Raw genomic sequence first — 23,530 nt, 5'->3', positions numbered from 1 at the left:
GCAGGGTGCCATCTGAGCTAGCCAGGGGTGAAATGCAGATGGAGAAAGGGCAGGATTTAGGGCCCAGATTCACAGTGGTACTTAGGCACCTAACTCCCATTTGTCTGGGTCTTAGGTGTCTATCTCTATTTGGGATTCTCAGCTGTGAACTCTTCCCTGAAGTTAGTCACCTAAGCCAGGTCAGTCCTTTCTTGTAGGTGGGGAGGAAAAAGAGAGAGAGACTGACCCACCCATTGTAGCCTGTTGGCTAGGTCACTCGTCTTATCACATCCTGTAGGGGGGAACACTTAGTTTGGGAATCCTGCCAGGGCTTAGGTATGAGCAAGGGCTCTGGGATGGCATCTGGACTTACACGGCTTTGTGCACACTCATTGGCAGAAGCTTAAGTATTTAAGGGGGTTAGGCACATGCAACTTTAGGCAACAGCTGAGCTATGGTTTTGTGAATGCCATTATTACCTAAATATTGGAGTTAGGTGCCCAAGTTCTCTTTATAAACCTAGCCTAAAATATGTTTCAGAGCTTTGTGCTCTAGTCAGCAAGGGGCATGAGGCAAGATCAAATACAGATGCAGATATTTATATTAATCTAAATAATGAGTCTAATATAATAGGAAACAGTAGATTGATTTAAATCAGAACAATATAAATAATTGACTTTTACTAATGATTTAAATCAGCAAGCAGGAACCATTGATTTAAAAATTAATTTTAATTGTGTTTTGCATTAGTACTTCTTAGCTATTTTCCTAAAGAAAGTTGATTCTAATTAATTGCTAACCACTGAAAGGTTGATTTGCAACTAAATGCAGCCTTTACCCTAAACTTAGTGCTTCTCTTTGCTATCCAAGAGGATATACTATCTAAATAAATATAATTGCTGAAATAAGTGTATATAGAGTCTTTAATTTTTACATTTTTATTATGTTCAAAAATGATGACTCATGCATTTCTGATTTACTAGATGATGATTAATTTATATTTGTAATTGGTGTCAAGCTCTATTTGGGTTGAAGTGCAAGTTTAATTAAAAAGGCACAAAACCTGCAATTAAAAAAATTAAATTATCTTAAATGTGCTGGATACATAAGAAAAATGATTTGAAAGTTTATCAAAACATGTTTTGCATTTTAAACTAATTGTTTTAGTAAACGAAAGTGGTATTATCTGTAGTTAGAGATTTGAACTGATCATTTCTGGTCTGTGTCTCATTCAAAATTTTGTAACTTTTACATCTCATCCTCTCACACCTAGTTTTTATTCATAGATTGGGAGTGAAAGAAAGCTCCCCTTCTTTTTCAGTTACCAAATGGTTTCTTAACTTTGAATGAACTAATCATTTGACTGAACTAATTGAATAAACTGAAATGAAGACAATATTCTCTAACTGCAGAAGAGGCTCCTGCTCTTAAAAGCTGTCTTAGCATTGCAACAAAATCTGGTTCTAGCTGCTCAGCTAGTGACTTCCAGTAGTTCAGTGGTCTGGATTTTTTTAGAACTTAGTAGCAAATATGTATTGCTTACTATTATTTTTGTATTTAATTTCAATGATTGTAATAAATTTAAGTCTAGGCCTTAACCTAGGTTGTCAGTTTTAAATAGGTTTATTTTTTAAACCTGTATTTAATTTAAATTAAAAAAAATACATTTATGATTTTAAAAAATTGATTTTTATTCACCCTGATATCCATCCATCCATCGGAGAAAAATTGCATGTACATTTTGAATAATCATCTTTTGTGTAATCCTGAATCTAATTAGTTTATTATATAACTAGTGACTGTCCATCTCTTTGACAATGTAAAATTTCTACGAAAACATTAAATCATTTTTTCTCTCATTAATTTAGGTTGAAGAAGCTCTAAAAGCCCATGGTATTGGTAAGTACTAAAGTTTAACTTTTTGCTTTGATTAAATGTTTTTTATAAACATCCATACAAAATCATAAGTGACCTTTTTAAGAATTTTAATTTTAGGTCCAATCCTGCAGAAGACAGTGTCACTAATTGTGATCGTAAGGGATGTACAGGATTGGGCACTAGAATTGTAATTAGTAACATTTTGGGATTAATCATAAGAGGACTCTGAGACCTGGTCTGTACTAGAGAAATAGCTAGAAGAGGTTTGAATTCGTTACTTGTGGAAGGTTAACTTTTAAACCAAATGATAGCTATTTAATTGTCAACTTAAGATATTCCACTGCTAATTATTTTAACAGAAAAGTAGCATGGTTGTATTTCATAAAGTTCAGAGGTGGAAAAGACTTATGTCATTTTACACATCCTTGACCCTAAAGTTGTACAGTTTGATACAGTGTATTTTCCAGTCTAAATTTAAATGTCCAATTTCATTTTTTATGTCCCAAGATATTGGACTTTTCTTGTATTGTTTGGAGAAAGTTCCACAGCACAATAGACCCCTCATTGCTAGGCAGTTTTTCCCTTTAAAAAAAAAAAAAGAAACATTGGAATTCTTTTTTATTACTTTTAGCCCATTATTCCGTGTTAGACTAGAATTCAAATTCAGACGCAAGCATCACAAGGCCTGTTTGGTGCTCTTTCATGCATGGAAAAGTAAATTCTTCTTAAATATTAAATTTTGAATAGAAATAACTTCTGCAATGTATGATTACAGTGGAGGAGGGATCTGATATACTTTCTTTAATTCTTCTTGCAAAGGAGATGAAGCCAACAGGGTTTCCTCTTTGTCCTGCAATCTTGCCTGGTTTTTCAGGGCTTGTCTACATTAGCTGTTCTCATCAATTCCCCTGTGTAGATAAGCAGTCCCTTACGAATGCAAGGGTAACCAAGAGCACTACGCTCTGCCCTTATGCCATAGGAGAGTTTTTTATATGAAATTAACTAGCCCTTTCCAAATCCCCTCTCTGTATCATGTAATGTCTCCACGTAGGTGTGAAGTGCTGGATTTAAAGCTTAATGTAGCAGACTCTGATTCCAGGCTGGGTACCATAGGAGATTTTCACTATAGTGGGTTCTTCTGTAATTTAATACTTTGGTATGAGTTTAATTAATTGTAAAATTGGCACCTGGTTGCTATTGTAATTTCTTGTCTTCTTTATTAAATTGTCTAGCACTAAGTTTGTTTATTGTAAGTCTTTGATGCGAATGTTTGTGCTTCAACTGTTAACAGCAAAATTTAACTCTTGGTACACAAAGATTAAAGTAATATAATTTTGTCCTTTACACATCAACAAGAAGCTCACATTGTTTCCTTTAAACATGGTGTATGTCTAGTCTTTCTGACTGGGTTCTTCTCAAAGTCTCATTCTAGTCTTTGTTCATAAATTTTTACTCTTTTTTTATTCTTTTGTTAGTTAAAACTGTGGGTGGTATAGGAGACCAGGCGAAAGCACCTATAAAACTTCCTGATTATGGTAAGTTAATTTCCTTATTCAATATAGTGCACAAACACACAGCTATGCCATGAATTAATGTCCTCCAAGAGTCAGTGATGCTAGAAGTTAGCAGGTCATTGGGGAAATTTGCTTTATATTGTGTTTTCCCCTTTTAGTACCTCTACAACATCTTCCTTGCAAGAGAAGACAGTGTGAGCGGGTGGAACTTCAGGGATAATGCTTCACCATGTTAAATGGCTCATTGCTGTGCCTCCTGAAGGGCATTGCAGAGCAGGGATTGGTTTGGCAAACTTAAGTCCATGACTGGAGTGGGGGACACCACTTCCTTCTCCTAGATTTCTCACTGCTCTAGAGAGTTTCTAACAGTACACAATGTGTGGTTATTTTTGCTTTGGTATAGGGAACTAACCACATTTTAATAAAATGCTTTTATTTTATAGTTCAAACTGAGCCAGAGAAGTTTCAAGGACAAACCTTGGAAGAACAGCTTAATACATGTAAAGATTCAGAACCTGCACTTGGTGAGCATTTTTTTAAATGCTGTAATTAAATGCCAGCAACGTTTACATTTCCAGAGGGATTGAGTAAATTTGTTATGCTATACAAAGCACATGGGATCTTTATAGAGGAGAAGGCAAAAACGCTGCTTTTATTGAAAATATAACCGCATATGCTTTTTAGTCACACACACACACTCACACTCTCTCTCCCGCTCTGCCAGTTGATGTTTATAGTTACCAGTGTGTTGTAGCTCGAGCCAATCTAATGGCCAGGTAGATTGGGCATGAGTGAGGAGCTGGGCTCTTATCGGTCGCGATCCAATGCTTTGAGGCTTTGCGGGACTAAACCTAGAGTTCCATGGCAAAACACTCCAGCTTTATAGTTGTAAATTCCCATTTGAGTCCATGCATTTTGCAATGTCATCCTGTAATCATTAGTCCTTAAGTGGTGTTAATCTTGGGGTTTTCTGCTGTTATCATTTGATGGTTATTGTCGGACTTCCCATCGTTATTTCCTATTTGTTGTCTTGCCTTCGGGGGTGCCTGCCTCACGTCTGAGGTCGTTAATGCTGCTAACATGTTTATCATCGGATACAGTGGATGTTTTCTGATTGTCTCCTGGTCTTTCCAAGTTTCTCACTTTTTCTTGACCATGTGGACATTTGTGATGGCTTTCACACCTTTTCTTTTCCTGATGCATGCATTCCTCATTCACACAAACAATCTTTTACAGAAACCTTCAAAGGTATAGAGACAGCAGTATTTTATATTCAGCAGAATATGTTGTAAATCAAACCTTGCTAAATCTTATAACTAAAACAATTCACATTGGGGCTTCAGGCCCTCAACATTCCTCTAATCTTCTTAACATAGATACAATACAAGATCCTGTCTCTTACTTACTAAAACCTTAAAACAAAGAAATGTATATTTAACTAGAGTGCCTAATTTGCAATACATATAGGAAACCATAGTAGACATCATAACTTATTCTAAAACAAAAGGGTGACCATAATCAGTCATAAGGATTGTTGTGGTCTGTCATTCCTTTCTGCTGTTCAAAAAGGGTGGCTGACAGGATAAAATCAAATCATACATTAATTCTCATAGTACAATTATAAAATCCTGCTCCTACAAATTTATGCATTCATAAGTATGAAATTAGGTAAACCTTATACAATTTACATTAGGTGTTCTGCTGGTACAGTGTGTAAGTGGATCTTACTGATGAGAGTTCTTGGAATTCTCATTGCATATTTATTCTTGATTAGGTTGGACATGTATCTGTTGAGAGTGTGGCTTACAAATAATGTGAGGCTATTTATACTAGAAGCTACTCTTAACTAAATGATTCTGTGATTACTCTTATTATAATATCATAGTTGATGCGTTTGAATATAAAAATGCATTTTTATATTCAAACACGTCAGTTTCTCTTTGTTGGCGAGGAGACAGTCTATTTCTAAGGAACATAGAAAGAGACAATAAGCAAAGGATTGTCCTACATTTTCCAAAAGTGACTAGTGTCTTTTGAATACCTCAATTTTTTTTCCCCAACTTGAGGGAACTTAGAGAGAGCACTTTTTCACAGGTGAGTGGTTAGGAAGATGTCTTAAGCTTAGCACCCAAAAATCGAGGTACTCAAAATAGCTAGTTATTAAAATCTTGGCCAACTTGTTTAGTACCTAATAAATCACAAAGGCTTGCTTTACTTTTTTTATGTATAAACTGTTGATCGTCTGTGTACTGGGTAATAATAAGTAGTGCATATTGTTGTAGTAAACACTAAATTGTAAAATATCCCTTTCTTCTATACAGGACTTGAATATATAATTGAATACCGATCAAAAGAGAATCTCCTTGTTCTCTACGAGTGTCAGCTGTGCCACTGTCAAACCGGATTGAGTAACATGTTCATGCATGTTTATGGCTCTAAACATAGACTGGCATATCTGGTAAGTGTGTGTGTTTTTCGATTTATTTATTTATTTAAGTGTTCTTTAGACTATTAGGTGGTGGCAAATTCTCTACTTGCACCTTTCATTTTAAATATATTTTCATTAGGATGTTAAACCAATAAAAATAAAATGGTTTTATATACACATTCTCTAAGGCAGGGGTCTCAAACGCAAATGACCACGAAGGCTACATGAGGACTAGTGTATTGGCCCGAGGTCTGCATGACTGAAGCTCCACTAACGCCATCTGCATTTTCTCTGCAACATAGTTAATTTCATCAGCAAATGGTGTGGAAAAAAGTTGAAAATATGGTTCAAGTACCTTGAAATCTTTAAACCGCACATCAAACTGTTTGTGAAGTTAGAAATGATCTCTGCGTATTCTTTCAAGGATTTGGGTTCAACTTTTCCTAAGGAATTCAGAGTCAAGAAATGGACCAAACTGCCAGCAGTCAGCTGTTTCCCCCACAAAGTAAGCTTGACTTTGAATGACTTAACACTGTCAAACATCTGTGTTATCACCTGTTTTCTACCCTGAAGTTTCAAGTTCAGTGCATTCAGGTGATCAGTTACATCTGTTAGAAAAGCAAGATTGCAGATAAAAGTGGAATTGGCAAGCTGTGGAACCTCCTTGTTTTTCATTTCATGAAGGAATCAGTCTCCTCTCTAAGTGCAAAAAAAGGCTTCAGAACATTTTCATGACTCAGCCGTCTAACTTGAGTGTGATACGGAAGTTCCCCATATTCACTGTCCATACTTGCTAGAAACGATGGGAACTGTCTGTGATTCAGCCCTGGTGCATGTATAAAATTAACAGTTTTAACAACTACATCCATAACTTCCTTTATTTGTAGACTTTTACTACTCAGGGCTTCTTGGTGCAAAATATAGTGTATACTGGTGAAGCTAATTCCTGGTATATTGAGGCTGTTCAGTTTGGTCTTCAATAATCCAACCATACCAACGTTTTCAGAGCACATTGATGGCACACCGTCCGTAACCAAAGATACGAGTTCGTTCCACGGCAGCGCAGCTTTTTCAATGCTCGCTTCCAGTCCCTGAAGTATGTCCTGTCCCGTTGAGGTACCCTTCAGTGGCATTAAGTCTAGCAATTCTTCAGTTATATTCAAATTGCAATCCACATCTCTAATGAACACTGCACTGCACTGCTCATTGTCTTTTGTGCTTTGAAGGAATATCATGATGCTCTCAGATATGGGATCAGCTCAGAGGTGGCTGTTTAAATTCTCAGATCCTATGAAGAACTCTTGGCATCCCTTAAGTTAGTCATTGGAGGCTACAGAGTCAAATAACAGTTCATTGTTGATAGAGATTCTGCTGGATCTGTCAGCTTTTATTCAGAACTCAGTTATACTTGTATCACAGCAGCACTTCAGAGTGGTCCATCTGCTTCAGCTTATCGGTGCCAAACAGATCTGTTGAGACAACCACACAAGTTACAGATTTTTTGATTCATGTTCCTTCTGGTGTTATATTCAAACTTAGAGGTGAAGGTTAAGCCTCTTACAAAATGCAGAGTGAGATCTGCATTGCTGATTGAGATCTTTGCGGCCCTTTGACACCTTATTTGCTCTTGCCTCCTATTTATATATTTCTGAGTTCTTTCCTACAAGCTCTATTTTTGTTAGTCCAGATTGGACATCATTAGGATCTTGAATGCAGCTTGGATTTGATGTAGGGTCCATGGCATTTTTCAACCATGTACCTTCAGTTAATTTGATATTACAGTTGCCATATACAATGAGCATTCAGGGCATATTCTGTGTGCCAAGCCAGTTCTTAGTGATAATATGGCTGTAGGCCGCCAATCTCTGGGGTGAAAGCTGTGCCCAACCTTTGCTTCCGTCAAATATTTAACTACTGTACTATTGTATGGAACTTCTTCATTGGTACAAGGGGATCTTGTAGCAAGTGATATTGTTGCAAACATTGGCAAAAAATCAACATGCCTAGACTTCCATAGGGCACCCAGCATCTTGAGACTTTTGAGTGGAGGATGGAAAGGAATGCAATTCTCAAGTCAGTGCTGGCTAAAGGAGTGATCCCTTAGTGATCAGTATGCAGCTCACAAGGGCCGAGGAAGAAAACTTTTTCTCAGAGGATTTTTGCTTTAACTTCATGAGAAGGATAAAAATTCCTAGGAGAAGGTAATGCAATTCCTGGAGCTGTTGGCCCTACAAGATTCTGTAGTGAAAGGAGAGCAGCTAGCGCTCTCTCATTGCAGTTGAATCAAGAGGTGAAGCATAATTCTCCATAATAAGGGGGACACTATCAAGTATTGTCTACATATTCCTTGCATGAGTTTAGTGGAGGCAGTAATGACCAAAATGAGAACAGACACTACAACAGGATATATGGTTCAGTTTCCCTGAGTCCTGAAGAGATGTAGTGATTAAAGTACTTCTAGTAGGAAATAAGCACTATCATTTCAGATATTGCTGTTTGGATTGGTATCAGCTCTTTGCATATTTTTATGAAGAGCATGGATGTTGTAGTGTTGTTTTTTCACAAATGCAAAATTGTGTTCCTCTAGCTGGCTGAGGACAGCTCTTTAAAAAGATCCAAGAATCTATCCAGATCACTATCTTGTTGCTGAAATCTGAAATTGAAATTAATTTTAATAAAATTTAAAAACACAGCTTGTTTCTTAAAATAATTTAGAATACATAGCCCATTCTAAATGTAACTTTGAAAAATTGTCTTTACATCTTCAAGAGTATAACTCAAGTAGTCTTGGATCAAGATAAGAGTCAGCAGAGAAACAGTTATCTCTCCTATGAAGCTACATTAGTGACCTCTGGCAGTTTTTCCATTTTCCGGTGGGGTTGCTGACTGTCAGATAGCTGTCTGACATTAAAGGATGATTTGTGAAGTCGGGCTGCTCAGATTCCTGCTGGGGGATGTGAGATACATGAAGAGCCACTCTTCTCGTTGGCAGGTCAATCTTAGAAGAGTTATTTTGGCTTCCTATGGATTCATGACGTATGCTCCCAATGGGTGGAATGACATTCTCAGAACTATCTTTCTGGCTATTTCCTTAACATAAAATATTTAAGGAATTCTGGCTTATTATCCAGGGCTACCATGAACCCTACCCACCATTTAGGGTTAACTTTGGGGCAGATAACTTCTACAGTTGTTCCCAGTAAAACCATAATAAAAGACTTAAAGGTTGATTACTGTGGTCCTTTATTGATGGGAGAATACAACTGCTGAATGATGTAATGGAAAGTTTTATGTACAAAATACAGGGTAGTTAATCAGAAGAAGATAGTTCCAAAGCCAGGCTGGATTGATTTTAAATCAATTTTAACAGTTATTTAAATCAGTAAACAGGAAGTCTTGATTTAAATAATTGATTTAAATTATTATTTGCATTTATTCTTTTTATTTTTTTCCCCCTAAAGAAAGATTGATTCCTATTGGTTGGTAACCATTAAAGCATGTTGATTTGTAACCAATCACCTTCACACTAAACTTTTTCTAATCAGGAGGATACACTATATATATTTAAGTAATTACATAGCTTGATTTTATGTTTATTCAGATTCAATTATTCATATAATTTTTATATTTCACTATGTTAGAAAATGGTGAATGTTGCATTTCTGATTTACTAGATGATGATTAATTTATGTGTAATTGGTGTCAAGCTCTGTTTGGATAGAAATTCAAGTTTAATTAAAATGCACAAAACAAGCATTTACATTTTTTCTTAAAAACTTCTTTTAATATGCTGGATAAATAAGAGAAAAAAGTTTATCAATATATGCTTTGCATTTCAAACTAACATTTATTAAAGTATTATCTGTAGTAGTTAGTGAATTGAACTGATTTTCTGGTCACCATATCCCTCTAGATTTTGGAACTAGTAGATGATATTCTCACATGCAGTTTTTTCATTAGTGCTTTTTCAGCTCCCAAATGGTTTCTTAACTTTGAACTGAATGAGTTGAAAAAACTGGGATGAAGAAAATACTCCCTCTGTAATTGCAGAAAAGGCTCCTGCTCTTAAAAGCTGGTTTAGCACTTCAACAAACTCTGGTTCTAGGTGTTTAGCCAGTGACTTCCACCAGTTCACTGTTATTTCCTTTGAAACTTGGAAGCAAACGTATTGCTGAATATTATTTTTGTATTTAATCTAAATAATTGTAATATATTATAGTAAATGTAGGCTTTAACATAGGTTGTCAATTTCAAATTTAATTTTAAATAAGTTTGTTTTTTAAACCTTATTTATTTTAAATGCAAATTTTTTTTTAAATTATTTTTTTATCCACCATGTCCAAACCCCTTATTCTAGTCTTAAGGGTAATACTGTCCTTAAACACTTGGGGATGCTTTGTTCCAGACTTTTTCAGTGGCACAAATCATTAGAATTCCACACTCTTATTAGAATTGATCTTGGAGAATTTTTGCTATCTTTGCAGGTGATTCAGAAGGAGAAACCAATTGTGTAACATAGATTCCCCTTCTTCTCTCCCTCTTCTCCCCCCCACCCGGGTTTTTTAATATTGATAAATTGTTCAGAGATTTGGCAGCGATCTGTAAATTTCAGCACCGAAGGGATATTTGGAATACACTTGATAGGTGCAGGTATAATAAAAATAATTTTGCTGCTGTGGGCATGCCTAGGGGGCAGTGGCACAGTTAAAATCTATCATAATTTATGGATTTGTTTGATGATTCTGCACTTCACAGGCCCTGCAGAATTTCCTTTCCACCATTTAAAGCATAGTTTCTCAGTAAATCATTAATTTCTCATGGTGTAAAAATTCTGCTTTTATCATCAAAGTATGTTAGAAAATAGAAAATTATAAATTCAGTTTTGTTTTCTTAAAATGTGTTCAAAAAGTTCCGTTGTCTATGTGCAAATGGCGATTTTTGCCTGACTTATAATTTACCCAAATCTGAAAAGATTTCCCCAGGGAAAAGGGCAGCTGTGTCTTCAGGACTTTTCCACTTTCAAATCTCTGAATTGCTACAGCTATTTTTTAAAAAGATTGGCAAAACTCTGTATTTCTTGCTGAACTCATTTTTGAAAGCATATGTGCTGTACTTGCTCAGACTAAAAAATAGCCTGAGTCAGAGACTAAGTGTGGAATATTTAACCTTAAAGGTTATTTTTTTATTTAGATTTAAATAATAGACAGTTGTCAATTATAAACAGTTGAAAAAGAAGCATTGGCATGGCAACTGTAACTATATAAAGTACTCATTGCTGTAGTATCCGAGCACCTCACAATCTTTTATATATTTATCTTCACAATGCTCTTGTAAGGTAGGGAAATACTATTATCCCCTTTTTACAGGTGAGGTACAGGCACAGAGATCAAGAGATTTGCTCAAGGTCAGTGAGAAGTCTGTGGCAGAGTAGGGAATTGAGGGTATTCTGACTCCCAAACTAGCACTCTAATTACTGACCTAGCTTTCCTTCACTGGTGATCATTGCTTCTGATTTTTGCTTGTAATTTAATCCAAATAGAAGAAAATAGATACTTTATTGTACATAACTGCTCGTATTGCCAAAGGGGAGAAAAAAGGAAATTTGACACTGTGTTTTGTCATTAAGAAAGTCTGGATTAATAGAGTGGGTGGCATTTTTATTTCTAGACAAAACATTATCCTGAGATAGTGGAATCTGATGAAATTAGAGGTCGAGGTTCAGAACTGAACAGAAGGCTTAAACAAGTTGCTGCAGTTATTGAAAAGAAGGAGGGAAGAAAACAAATAAAGGTAATTTTTAAAAAAAAGAACTTCAGTGCCTATGTGTATTCCTTCCCAAATGCCTATGTGTTTGTAAAAAATACTGATGTCATCTTTTATTTATGGGACGGTGGACCCAGCCCTCTTATTAACTTTGTAAATTACTGCCTACACTATAAATGCTCTGTTCATTCTTAAAATGTTATTTTGGGTCTAGTTTTCTGTTTTTTATTGTTAAACATGCATAATCAGTTTTTTTATATAAATGTATGCCCCATCAGAAGTTCACAGAAGTTATATTAATCACCTTGTAGTACACTATAACAAAAGTGTATATTGGTCAGTCCTCCTTTAGCTAGTAAAATGGAGAATGGGGAGTTTCCCTGTTTTAGCAACAGTGAGAAACATGCTGTCATGAACAATATACATTTTACAGGAGAAAGAATCCTACGGTAAATTTCTGCATCTTATGCGCTATCACAACTAGGTAGCATAACTTCCACATGCTACGTTCAAACAAAAGCATATTTTACATATGGCAAAATTGACTTATTCTTATTGAGATGCTTTTGATTGCTTGCCATAAATCTTCATAATTGTTCTAAAGAATCCCATGCACATGAGCAAACAGAATACAACAGGGGTTGGCAGCCTTTCAGAAGTGGTGTGCCGAGTCTTCATTTATTCACTCTAAGGTTTCACGTGCCAGTAATACATTTTAATGTTTTTAGAAGGTCTCTTTTTATAAGTCTATAATATATAATTAAACTGTTGTTGTATGTAAAGTAAATAAGGGTTTTAAAACATTTAAGAAGCTTCATTTAAAATTAAATTAAAATTAGAGCCCCCCGGACCGGTGGCCAGGACCCGGGCAGTATGAGTACGACTGACAATCAGCTTGTGTGCCGCAGGTTGCCTACCCCTGGAATACAACATGCTACTCAATATTTATATTAATGGCTATATTGTCATAGTGGTGTAACATGCTACACTGTGGTTGAATTTAGGCCAGTGACTGTCACTGAGGTACTGAAGGTGTTGAGACAATTTTCTCCCACAAACTGTTATTTGTACCATTGTCCTCTTTGGGGAAATAGTGGCTCCTTTACTGGTGGAGATTCACTGCCTCCAGTAGGAAGGGGAAGTGCTGACTTCTCTTAAGAAAACTGTTGCAGGTTTTTACCCAGGAAACCAACTATTTTTGGTTAATTATAGACCAGTATTACATCTTTACCTATTTCTAGGTATAATTATAGAGAAGGGAGTGGCAAGACAATGCTAAGTCGTTAGATACCTTGTGTCTTGCCACAGACTTGGGTATGGGACATAATCAGCACCGGCAGCATTAGCAGATGATCTCTTCTTGGTGCTGAATTAAGACCAACTGTGCATGCTGATATTGTTAGGTCTACCGGCAGCCTTTGGTACAGTTCTTTCCTTGCAGAGTGTTCCTAGAGACTGGTGCGAGGCAATTGTTCCTACATCCTAAGAGCACTGTTTTATGGAGTTCCACAGGATTCCATCTTGTTTCCTCTTCTGTTCAACAGGTACATGGGGCTGCTAGGAAGATTAATGAAGAAGCATGTCCTATTATGTGTTCAGTATGTTGATGACACTGAGCTTATATCCATTCCACTTGATCCAGCCAGTGCTAAAAAATGTCTAGCTTGGTTTTTCAGAGAAATTGGGTAATGGATGAGAGCTAGGTGGCTGAAATTCAGTCCAGACAGTTCAGACTGAGGTGATGCTTGTAGATATGAGGAAGCATCAAAGATATCACAAAGGTGATATCTCTATCTGAGGGTGATATCGGATCCCCTTTTACTGTTGGAGGATCACATTGCAGCAGTGTACAAGAATGTTTTTTGCCAGCTGTCTGGCCAGGTGATTGCAGCTGTTCGTCTTCAGTATGTACCTTGCTACTGTACTACATGCCTTTGTCACCTTGAAACTTGATTATTGCAGTGTACTCTGTGTGGGGCTACACCGTAAATCTATCTTAAACTAACTTAAACTGGTGCAGAATGCCGCAGCCTGCTTGTTAAGCAGTACTTCTTGATGGCAGCATCTGTTAACAGTTCTCCAAGATTTGCATTGGTAGTCTGTTGGTTTTCAGATGGAGTTGGTGTGGGTTAATATAAACTGCGCTGGACTTGTCTCATTGAGAGAGACGACCTTTCTCCTTGTGCAATACTGTCACAGTTGTGATCAGCACAGGAGCTTGATCCCGTTTTTTTTAATAAAAGGCAAAGGGATGCTAGCTCCTTTCCTTTGAAATGTTCTGCTCCCCAGGCTCTGAAAAAAGTGTGACTTTGCTGGCTTGGTGGGCATGCCGCAGAGCCCTTCTATTTGAACAACCTTTGGTGGAGGCAGTTGAGGGTGGAATTTGTCTGTGAAAGTGTGGCACATGTCTTAAGCTGCGTTGGTCACATGACTTGTGACTAAATGAGGTGTGGTACAGTGGAAGGATGAAGTACTGCTTTAGTTGATTTTTACTGTATATCTCCTACAGTCTAGAATTTTTAAATATATATCAAGGGCATCCAGAACTTTGTATGAGAGTCCTCTGGTGTGGAGTCCAAAATCTAAAGAAATAATGCAGGAACTGCTTTCAGTAAGGTTAGAAGTGAACAGTAATGGGATGTGTTTGCATATGTGATATTAAAACGTTTGCATTCAAATCCCTGATTTGCCACACGTGTCTGTCTAGTGACATGTATGCACAAATCATAGATTTACACGTACCCATTCAGCAAATGTGTGCTACGAACTTACTGAAAATTAGTCTGTGCTGTTAGTGGTATCCATGAAGAGCTGATTTGGTCTGAAAAGTGAATAATTGCATCAGTTTACCTTATTTTGACAAGCAAAAAGGGAATAAGAGGAATTATTCATTGAATCCTCATTTGAGTCACTCTTGTTTTTAATTGTTAACTTTCTCCTGTAAAATATCTGACTGAAACTGTAACGTAGAAAATGTTATTATGTATGGAATTTTGCTGGAAAGAGCACAACTGCCAAGTTGTTTTCATGCAGGCATACTTAATCCAGTTCATTCAGAGACTCTAGATTGTATATTTTACTTGTAATTCTTGTCCTTCAAGTGGTGTTTACATTTTTCCACTCATGGGATGCACCGGCTGCCTGCGGCTCCAGTGGTGGAACTTAATTAGTTAACTTAACTAGTGTCCGTTGGAGTGCTCATGTACCCGTCCATTCCTTGCCCCAGCCCTGTTCCTGAATAGTCTAGGGGTGAGGTTATAAAAGGGGATGTGAGAGATAAAGAACCGCTCCAGACTTTGTGCCTTGATCCTACCATTAGATAGTGCTTAGTTACTTACTAGTTGTTAATTTTAGATAGAAGTTATGTTTTAGAGTTACTAAGAATAAGTTTTTACAATATCAGTAAGTAAGTTAGTAGATAGTATAGTAGTGTTGAGGCATTGGCTTTGACCTGTGATTATGACAGATCCAAGGGCCAAGAAACATATTTTAAACAGTGTGCCTCCTGCTCTTCAGTTTTCTGAGCATTGTGTATGCATACATGGTGCCATGGTGCCTCAGAGAAGGAAATTTGACCTCCATATGTGCTATCTGCAGCACTTTTACCTTGAGATCTAAGAAAGACAGATAAAATAGGCCGCAAGCAGTACTCCTTCAAGAGGTGCTTGCAGGTGAAGCCTACTTGATCAGATAATATGGTTGACACCAAAAACTGGCATAGACCAGCCTTGTCATGAGATGTATTGAGGGACAAGGCTAAACATCATATTAGATGTCTTCATTGACATCCTGTGCCTCCACCTCTCATCATCAGCTCAGACTTCTAAGAAGTTCCTTAGACAAGAAATCTAGGAAGAGAGAGATTTCAGTGGAAAAGGACTTTGTGAGAAAAGCCAATCTGATCAGATCCAGAAAATGAACTTTGGAAGAGAAGGAGCTCTCTAGAATTGAATGTAACAGAGAAAAGGAAGGTAGAGGAACAGTACGGGACACTTCCCCTTCTACTCCCCAAAATACCGTCAGGTTCCTCTAGCAAGCTTCTCTATCTGATATTGGGTCCACTCTTCTCTTCTCTGTTACTAATCAGATGGGCATTGGATCAAAGACCTGATGACAGATCAGAGCAACAGGTGTTTTCTTCAGTCTGCTTACCAATTAGTAGAAAGTATTTGGGTTCTCAGCCATTTCCAGCAGACCTTTATGGTGGACCATATTATGGTCTGAACCATAACATAGACTTACAGACATTACTGGGGAATGATCCCGGGGCCTAGATGGTTGTATTGGACAGTTCCATGTTGCTAACAGGATTTGCAGCACAAGATATAGTGAGCAACTCCTTTTATTTCTACTGATAAGAGGATGCTGGCTCCAATAACATTAAGCAAGGAAGGAGAAATCTCTGCTATGTTGCATGATTCTTTGTCAGAGGAAGAACAAGTCTCTCTCCAAGATTTTTGTGAACTGAATCCTGGGACAGACATTCAGACATCACCAAGTGGGAATGTAGGGGGTCTTCTCAGTGGCTTTTCCACTGGAGGATGGAATAACATTTCAGGAGTTGGTTCAGAGAATGGCATCTACACTTAAACTGCCAACCGCTTTGATGGAAGAAACTGCAACCCAGTCTCTGATATCTGGGTTCTCTTCTGTAAAACATCATTACCAACTCTAGATGGACTTCTTCAACCTATTAAATTAATATAGGCAGATCCTTCATCAGTTCAACCAATGTCCAAGAAGAAAGGCAAATTATATTTTACCCCAGGAGGGGTTTTTATTTTCATACTCACTTGTCTCCAGATTCCTTGAAATTAGAGGTGGCTGTTCAAAGTTCTAAAGATGGCTTAGATCGATCTACTCCCTGAAGGGAACTGGAAGAAAATGGATGTCCTAGGAAGGAAGAATTGTCTCCTCTTCTGCACTGAGCCTAAGAGTTGCAAATTATCAGGCTATTATAGCTTGTTAGTAATAGTTTCTCTGGGAGATGATGTTGGTTTTTACTTTAGTGTTACTAGTGGAACAAAAGAAACTTGCTTATGCTATTGTCACAGAGGGACAGCAAGTATCAAAGCATGCTGTGAGAGCATCTGTCATAAACAGATAGCTAAGGGTTAATGTTTCTTTCACCTGTAAAGGGTTAACAAAGGGAACCAAACACGTGACCAGAGGACCAATCAGGAAACAAGATTTTTAAAAGCTCAAGGAGGGAATGTTTGTGTCTGTGTCTTTTGTCTGTCTCTCAGCTATGAGAGGGATCTTTCTATATTCAAGCTTCTAATCTTCTGTTTCCCAGTTGTAAGTACAGGTATAAGACAATATAGGTTTTTATATTGTTTTTGTAATTTACATGTGTGTAGTTTGCTGGAATGTTAAAATTGTATTTCTTTTGAATAAGGCTGTTAATCCATATATTCCTTTATAAGCAATAAGCCCGGTTGTATTGCCACTTTGATGCAGAGATCAATGTTTATGTGTTTTCTTTCTTTTTTATATAAAGCTTTCTTTTTAAGAACCTGTGAGTTTCCTCTGGTAGGGCTAAAGAACAAAGGGGAAGGGAAATTCTCTTTGTGTTAGAGGTATGAGGTGGAAACGTGCAGCCTCAGGGAAGAAGGAGGCGGGGGAGGTAAATTGCCCTCTCTGTTTTTGCATTCAAGGAGTTAAGGCAGTATCGCCCAGGAAACCCAGGGAGGGGTGCTGGGGGATGAGATAAAGAGGAGACAAGGGGAGGAGGTTGTTTTCCCTTTGGTGTGAGACTCAGGGCCTCTGAGTCTTGGGGTCCCCCAGGGAAGGTTTGGGGAGACCAGAGTGAGCCAAAACACTGGAATTTTTGGCTGGTGGCAGCGATATCAGATCCAAGCTGGTAATTAAGCTTAGAGGTTTCATGCTAGCTTTTCAATTTATGAACGCTAAGGTTCAAATCTGAGTAGGAAGCTATGATAGGATCTGATTCCTTAAACTCTGCAGGTAGGGCTGCAGCAGCTGTAACTTCTCCCCAAAGATATGCATGGCTCAAATCATTAGATTTACCCCCAGAAACTAAAGCCAAGTGAAGGTCCTTCCCCTTGAGGAAGAAAGTCTGTTTAGTACCAGGACAGGTAAGATTCTGGAGAAGAGCAAAGAAACAAGACGTTCAGCAATATCTTTGGGCATTTATCAGCCACCCAAGAGAAGACCAGGAGTATTTAGGTACCAAAGACAACACCCTTCTTATCTGCTTTTCCAACACAGAGAAGACATTATTACCAACTGCAATATCTTCAACAATCTCAACAAAGGAGGATTAATTTCAAACCCAGGTTTAAAGGCAAACCAAATATCTTTGGCAAATACAACATGAAACCTTAGGCCACATATTTTGACACACTGTGCCACTGTCCTCAATCAGTCTTACTCTCCCTCCCCTTGAAGACTGTGACTGACATTATTTCTATTGTTGGGCTTCCATAACCACAGACAGATAGATCTTAAAAATTATTGCCAATGGGTATTCAAAAATCTTCCCCCTTCCAACCCACCCTCCCAGTTCTCGTTCAGGAACCCCTCCAACAATAACTTGTTAAGATCAGAGGTTCCGGCTCTAATCAAAATAGCCATGGAAAACCTGTTCTACAACTACAGAGGTAGGGGTTTCTTAACCTTTGCTTCTGTTATTCCTTCCCTTTCTCCAAAAGATTGTTTTGCAACCCTTGATTTGAAAAATGTCTTTTTTCACATCACTATAAGAAACATATGTCACAAATCTCTTCAATTTGTAGTGGAGGCGGCCCATTTCTGCGAGCACCCTTTTAAAGCTTTTTTTTTTTTTTTTTTAAAAAGCAGATTGCGCAACCGGTAGCCAATCATGCTCTCCAACAGGAAATTTAAAAAAACAAACAAACAAACAAAGCAGATGCCACCCCCCTGGAAAAGCCCCCAAACAAGCAACGTGCTACTTAAAGAAATGAATAGGCAATTACATATACAAAAAAGACAATATACGCTTGCTGGGAATGGGCTAGGCAACGTGTTCACAAAATGTCAGCAGTAGCAACTCATCTCAGGAGAGACAGTATTCATGCATTCCCTTATGCAAATAACTGGCTAAAAAAAGCACCATTGAAGGATCATCTTTCCAAAGCTGTCAACTGTACATGTACCCTCTTCAGAAGTCTAGATTTCCTGATAAACCAGAATAAATCACTTTTATGACCTTTTCAGAGAATTCACTTCATAGGAATCATCTTGGACTCACAGATAAACAGAGTACTATTACCACAGGGTGAATTCCAGTATATGACATCCTCCATAGAAACTACTCACCAAGTACCCTCTCAAATTGTACTCTTATCTCAAATGTATGGGAGTGTTAGCTTCTACAACATATATCACCCCTTTTGCTTGTTTCAAATTAAAAATAATACAATACTGGTTATCGGCCAATTACAGACAAGGCACAGACAGTATGAACTGAAAACTTCTCATTCCCAGACACATGTTATTGTTCCTAGATTGGTGAATCCAAGCCCCAGAATGTCTGCTGGGGTATACCATTCAACCTTCCTCTTTCATCTGCAACAGTGACTATAGATGTATCTAATATAGTCTGGCACACTCATTGCAGCAAGCTCATGGCTCGAGGATGTAGGAATTCCCTGAAGAAAAGGTTGCATTTAAACTAACTGGAATGCAGAGCAATCCAATGTGTGGAAGGTGAGGCATGAATGCTTTCAGTGCCCAAAGTAGTTCAGGTGACCACAGACAATACCACTGGAATGTTTTCCTTGAAGAAGCAAGGAAGTGAACACTCTTCTCAACTGTGCCAAGAGATGAAGTGGTTGTGGGAATGTTGCATCCTCCATAAGATAATATCCCGTAGTGATATACTTAACCTCAGAAGAACAACAATCTGGCAGACCAATTAAGCAGAGCTCAAGTGGACAACCATGTGATACAGGAAATATTCACATGCTGGGGCCAGCATAGTTAGACCTCATTGAATCTGTTGATAAATTGAAGTCAGTTGCTTGACCGAACTTTGGTTTATTTTGAAATGTGCTCAAGAGATCAAATAACCAGTGCAAGTCAGGTTTATTAATATAGTACAGGAAAGAGGTTCTATATGATTCCAGTCTCTGAAAAGCAGTCCATTGCGGTCAGTGATGTTACATTCACCTTGTGCAGAAGGTATGCTGCCAAAGTTGCACCTCTGAAGCCATCTTTTTGTACTTTGTTTACCAGTAAAAAGTACCATATTTGTCATTTGAAACTAGATTCAACCAGTTAGTTTTTATCTTATTATTCTGGTACCGTGGTGTGTACCCTGTATCTTTGTTCTGAAACTAACATGCATTCTAGATCATGATACACCCTTATCTTTGTTCTGGATACATGCATTTCAGGTACTAAGGGGTGTGAAGACACCTGCTAGGCCTGTACCAAGATAAATAGGTGTATGAGGGTAACTCCCTTTCTGTTGCTATGGGGAAACAATTATGTCCTGGTACTGATAGTTTTCTATCTACTTAAGCCAAAGCTTACCTCAGCTGATACAAGATGTCATGGTATACTTGACATCAATGAACAGGATTATAACAAAAGTATAGATTAATTTGGGCTATATAGCTGTTTATATTAACGATTAATGTGTGTACTTAATGCTTAATATACATGTATGTCAGCCAACGCATATTAGTCAGTACAACTAAGCGCAACACAAAAGGTCAAATGTTTTGTTTCAGGGCAGGAAGAGACCACTTGATTTCCAATGTATTCCTTGTATCATACAGCCAGGGTAGGTCTTTCCTCTAATATTATTGTTAGAGTTATATGGAAAATAAAACAAGATAAAAACCAAGATATTGATTATACCTGCTTTACCCAGGCAACAATGGTTTACAGAAGGGTTGTACAATAGACTTCTAATTGTTCCTGATCTACCAACTCAACAGCATAACAGAGTATATCACCTGAGTGCGGTGCATTTCCTAGCACAGGCAGTAGCTTTCTAATTTGGCAACTGTTCAGAATGTTCTAGAGAATTCTAGAAAAATACGGAAAAGATGCATTATTTGGGCAAATGACAGTTACATAGCCCCTGCATGTGCCTCAAATCAGTTTGTACTTGCTCCAGCATAAGATATCAGGACTGTCTTTCTTTGATTAAGATTCACCTTTCAGCCGTATCAACCTTTCACTCTAAGGTTAATAATAAAGCAGTGTTTGCTTGAGTTAGTCAAAAAAATTTCAGTAGGAAACCTTCCTGTGAAAACTCCAACTCCCATTTTGCGACCTCAATGTAGTTTTAATGAAATTAATGAAACAACTGTTCATACCCTTCTTTATACTATTTATCTATTCAAACAGCTTTTGTATTTGCAATTACATATGCAAGATGAATAACTGAATTACATATATTTATGACAAACTCTCCATTTGTAGTCTTTCATGGAGTACCTCACCCCAAATTACTTTCTAAAGAAGTCAGAGACTTGCACATTAACCAATCTGTTATTTTACCTGAGAAGCTAAATTACATACTTTAGATATTAAGAGAGCCTGGCCTACTGTTTAGAATAAGACTAAGCAATTTTAGATGTTCATCAGAACTATACATTTCTTAAGCTGATAACAAAAAGAGTCAGGCACTGTATTCCCTATCTTTATTGAAATGGATTAAATCCTGCATCTTAGAAGCATATAGAGAGCGCCCTATCCAATTCGCAGCCATGAAAAACACATCATGGACCGTGAAATCTGGTCTTTTGTGTGTGCTTTTACCCTGTACTATAAGATTTCACAGGGGAGACCAGCATTTCTCAAATTGGGGGTCCTGACCCAAAAGGGAGTTGCAGGCAGATGCAAGGTTATTTTAGGGTGTTGCGGTATTGCCACCCTTACTTCTGTGCTGCCTTCAGAGCTGGGTGGCTGGAGAATGGCGACTGTTGGCTGGGCGCCCAGCTCTGAAGGCAGTGCCCTGCCAGCAGCAGCACAGAAGTAAGCGTGGCAGAACCGCAACCCCACTACAATAACCTTGTGACCCCCTCCCCCCAAACTCCTTTTTGTATCAGGTCCCCACAGTTACAACACTGTGAAATTTCAAATGTAAGTAGCTGAAATCATGAAATTTACGATTTTTAAAATCCTATGACCATGAAATTGACCAAAATGGACCACAAATTTATTAGGGCCCTACATATAGGTCATTGTCATTTCTCTCCCTGAAGTGGTAAGATCATACTCTACTAGAGCTAAGGCAGCTTCAACAGCACACCTCAGATACATTCCAATTCTAGAGATTTGCAGAGCTGCTAGTTAGACCTAAATGTGTGTGTGGAACTCCAATAAGTAATGTTTAGTAGAGTCTAGATCAGATGTTCAATTCAGCACAGCGGTTCTCCAATCAATTTTCAATTAATTCCCCTTGTCCAACCTGCTTTTATACTTGCCAGTCTGTCTTGTGAATGGAAATATGCAGAGGCAATTTGAAGGCGAAATGAAGGTTATTTACTTATAATCGGATTGAGATGGACTCAGAATACTTATACTCTCAACCTACCTTCTCCTCTTCCTCAGAGTTGTAAGTATAACAGAATTGAGCAAGTTGTGGCTAGGAGCTGAGGTCCTTTGAACATTCAGGAATGGATAGGCGGTGGGAGAAGGGGTGCACGAATGCTCTAATGGACACAGTTAATTAGAGACACAAGGTAAGAGAAATAATATATTTTATTGTATTCAGAAGAGCTCTGTGTAAGTTTGGAAGCTTGTCTCTCTGACTAACAGAAGTTGGCTCAATAAAAGATATTACTTCACCCATCTTGTCTGTCTAATATCCTGGGAACAACATGGCTACAACACTGCACACTGCTAATTAGATTCCTCCATCTGAGCTACATATGGCTAGTGCATCCCATGAAAGGGAATATGTGGAGTCCATCTCTAAGAACTCTGTTTACAAGTAGGTAACCTTCATTTGTTTGAGCATAGCAGTAGGAATTCTTTGTTTTGTGGGAGATATCTCTGCCTCCTTTAAGATTCTCTGTTGTTCCTGCACCTTGTTTTTGTAAGGAATAAGTTTAAAAAGCAAGGCAGGTGCACAAATCACTTAAATCCACTGGATTGTTTACTTTGAGTCCAATACCTGCATCTACTTTATCTAGTTTTCCTACCTCCAACATGTATGTATTGCAATGGGAGATACATAACTGGTATCCTGACAGCTGGACTTCAGTTTGGATCTGTGGTCAGAGATGGTAAATGAACTGACAAAGGATGGTTAGTTAGATGTTTAACCAAATGTTTCTTTAAAAAGGTTGTGCTAACATAAATGGGCTTTATGTTTAGGTTGTAACGGATCCTCCTGTTATGAAGAGAAAATGGCAAGAATGTAAGTGTTCTCTGTATGTTTATATAAGATTAAATCCTGCAATCTTGACTTGGATGCAAGGTCTATTGACTTCAAAGGGAGTTTTGCCTGAACATGCACTGTTAGAGTTGTTTGCTAGTTTAGAGTGTGTTACTGTTGTTTGCTACATGTCTAGACTTGCAAAATGCTGAGTGAAAAAACGACATAAGCAAAATTGAAATAGGACACTGTTATTCCAAAATAAGTGTTCACACACAGACTTGTACAGAAATAACAAAAGGTATGAATTAAAGCCAGTTTAGTTATTTTGATGCAAGTGTGTGTGGAGACCAGACATTAGGGTATGTCTGCACTACGGGATTATTCCGATTTTACATAAACTGGTTTTGTAAAACAGATTGTATAAAGTCGAGTGCCCGCGGCCACACTAAGCGCATTAATTCGGCTGTGTGCGTCCATGGTCCGAGGCTAGCGTCGATTTCTGGAGCGTTGCACTGGGTAGCTATTCCGTAGCTATCCCATAGTTCCCGCAGTCTCCCCCGTCCCTTGGAATTCTGGATTGAGATCCCAGTGCCTGATGGGGCAAAAATCATTGTCGTGAGTGGTTCTGGGTAAATGTCGTCA

General features: G+C 37.9%; 1 protein-coding gene across 2 annotated transcripts in view; it reads left to right on the top strand.

Annotated features, from left to right (window-relative positions):
• Positions 1-23,530, top strand: part of LOC116823400 (uncharacterized) — a 64,241-nt gene that overhangs the window by 14,999 nt on the left and 25,712 nt on the right. The window contains exons 4-9 of one of the 2 annotated variants that reach the window (XM_032777889.2): positions 1,848-1,878; positions 3,333-3,392; positions 3,815-3,895; positions 5,693-5,829; positions 11,467-11,589; positions 22,885-22,927. In XM_032777889.2, the coding sequence (XP_032633780.1) occupies positions 1,848-1,878; positions 3,333-3,392; positions 3,815-3,895; positions 5,693-5,829; positions 11,467-11,589; positions 22,885-22,927 (475 nt within the window). The remainder of the gene's footprint in view (positions 1-1,847; positions 1,879-3,332; positions 3,393-3,814; positions 3,896-5,692; positions 5,830-11,466; positions 11,590-22,884; positions 22,928-23,530) is intronic. The other variant, XM_032777891.2, reaches the window with a different exon arrangement.

The sequence above is a fragment of the Chelonoidis abingdonii genome, chromosome 2, assembly GCF_003597395.2.
Source record: "Chelonoidis abingdonii isolate Lonesome George chromosome 2, CheloAbing_2.0, whole genome shotgun sequence".
NCBI lineage: Eukaryota > Metazoa > Chordata > Testudines > Testudinidae > Chelonoidis > Chelonoidis abingdonii.
This window is presented reverse-complemented; position numbering and strand designations above follow the sequence as displayed.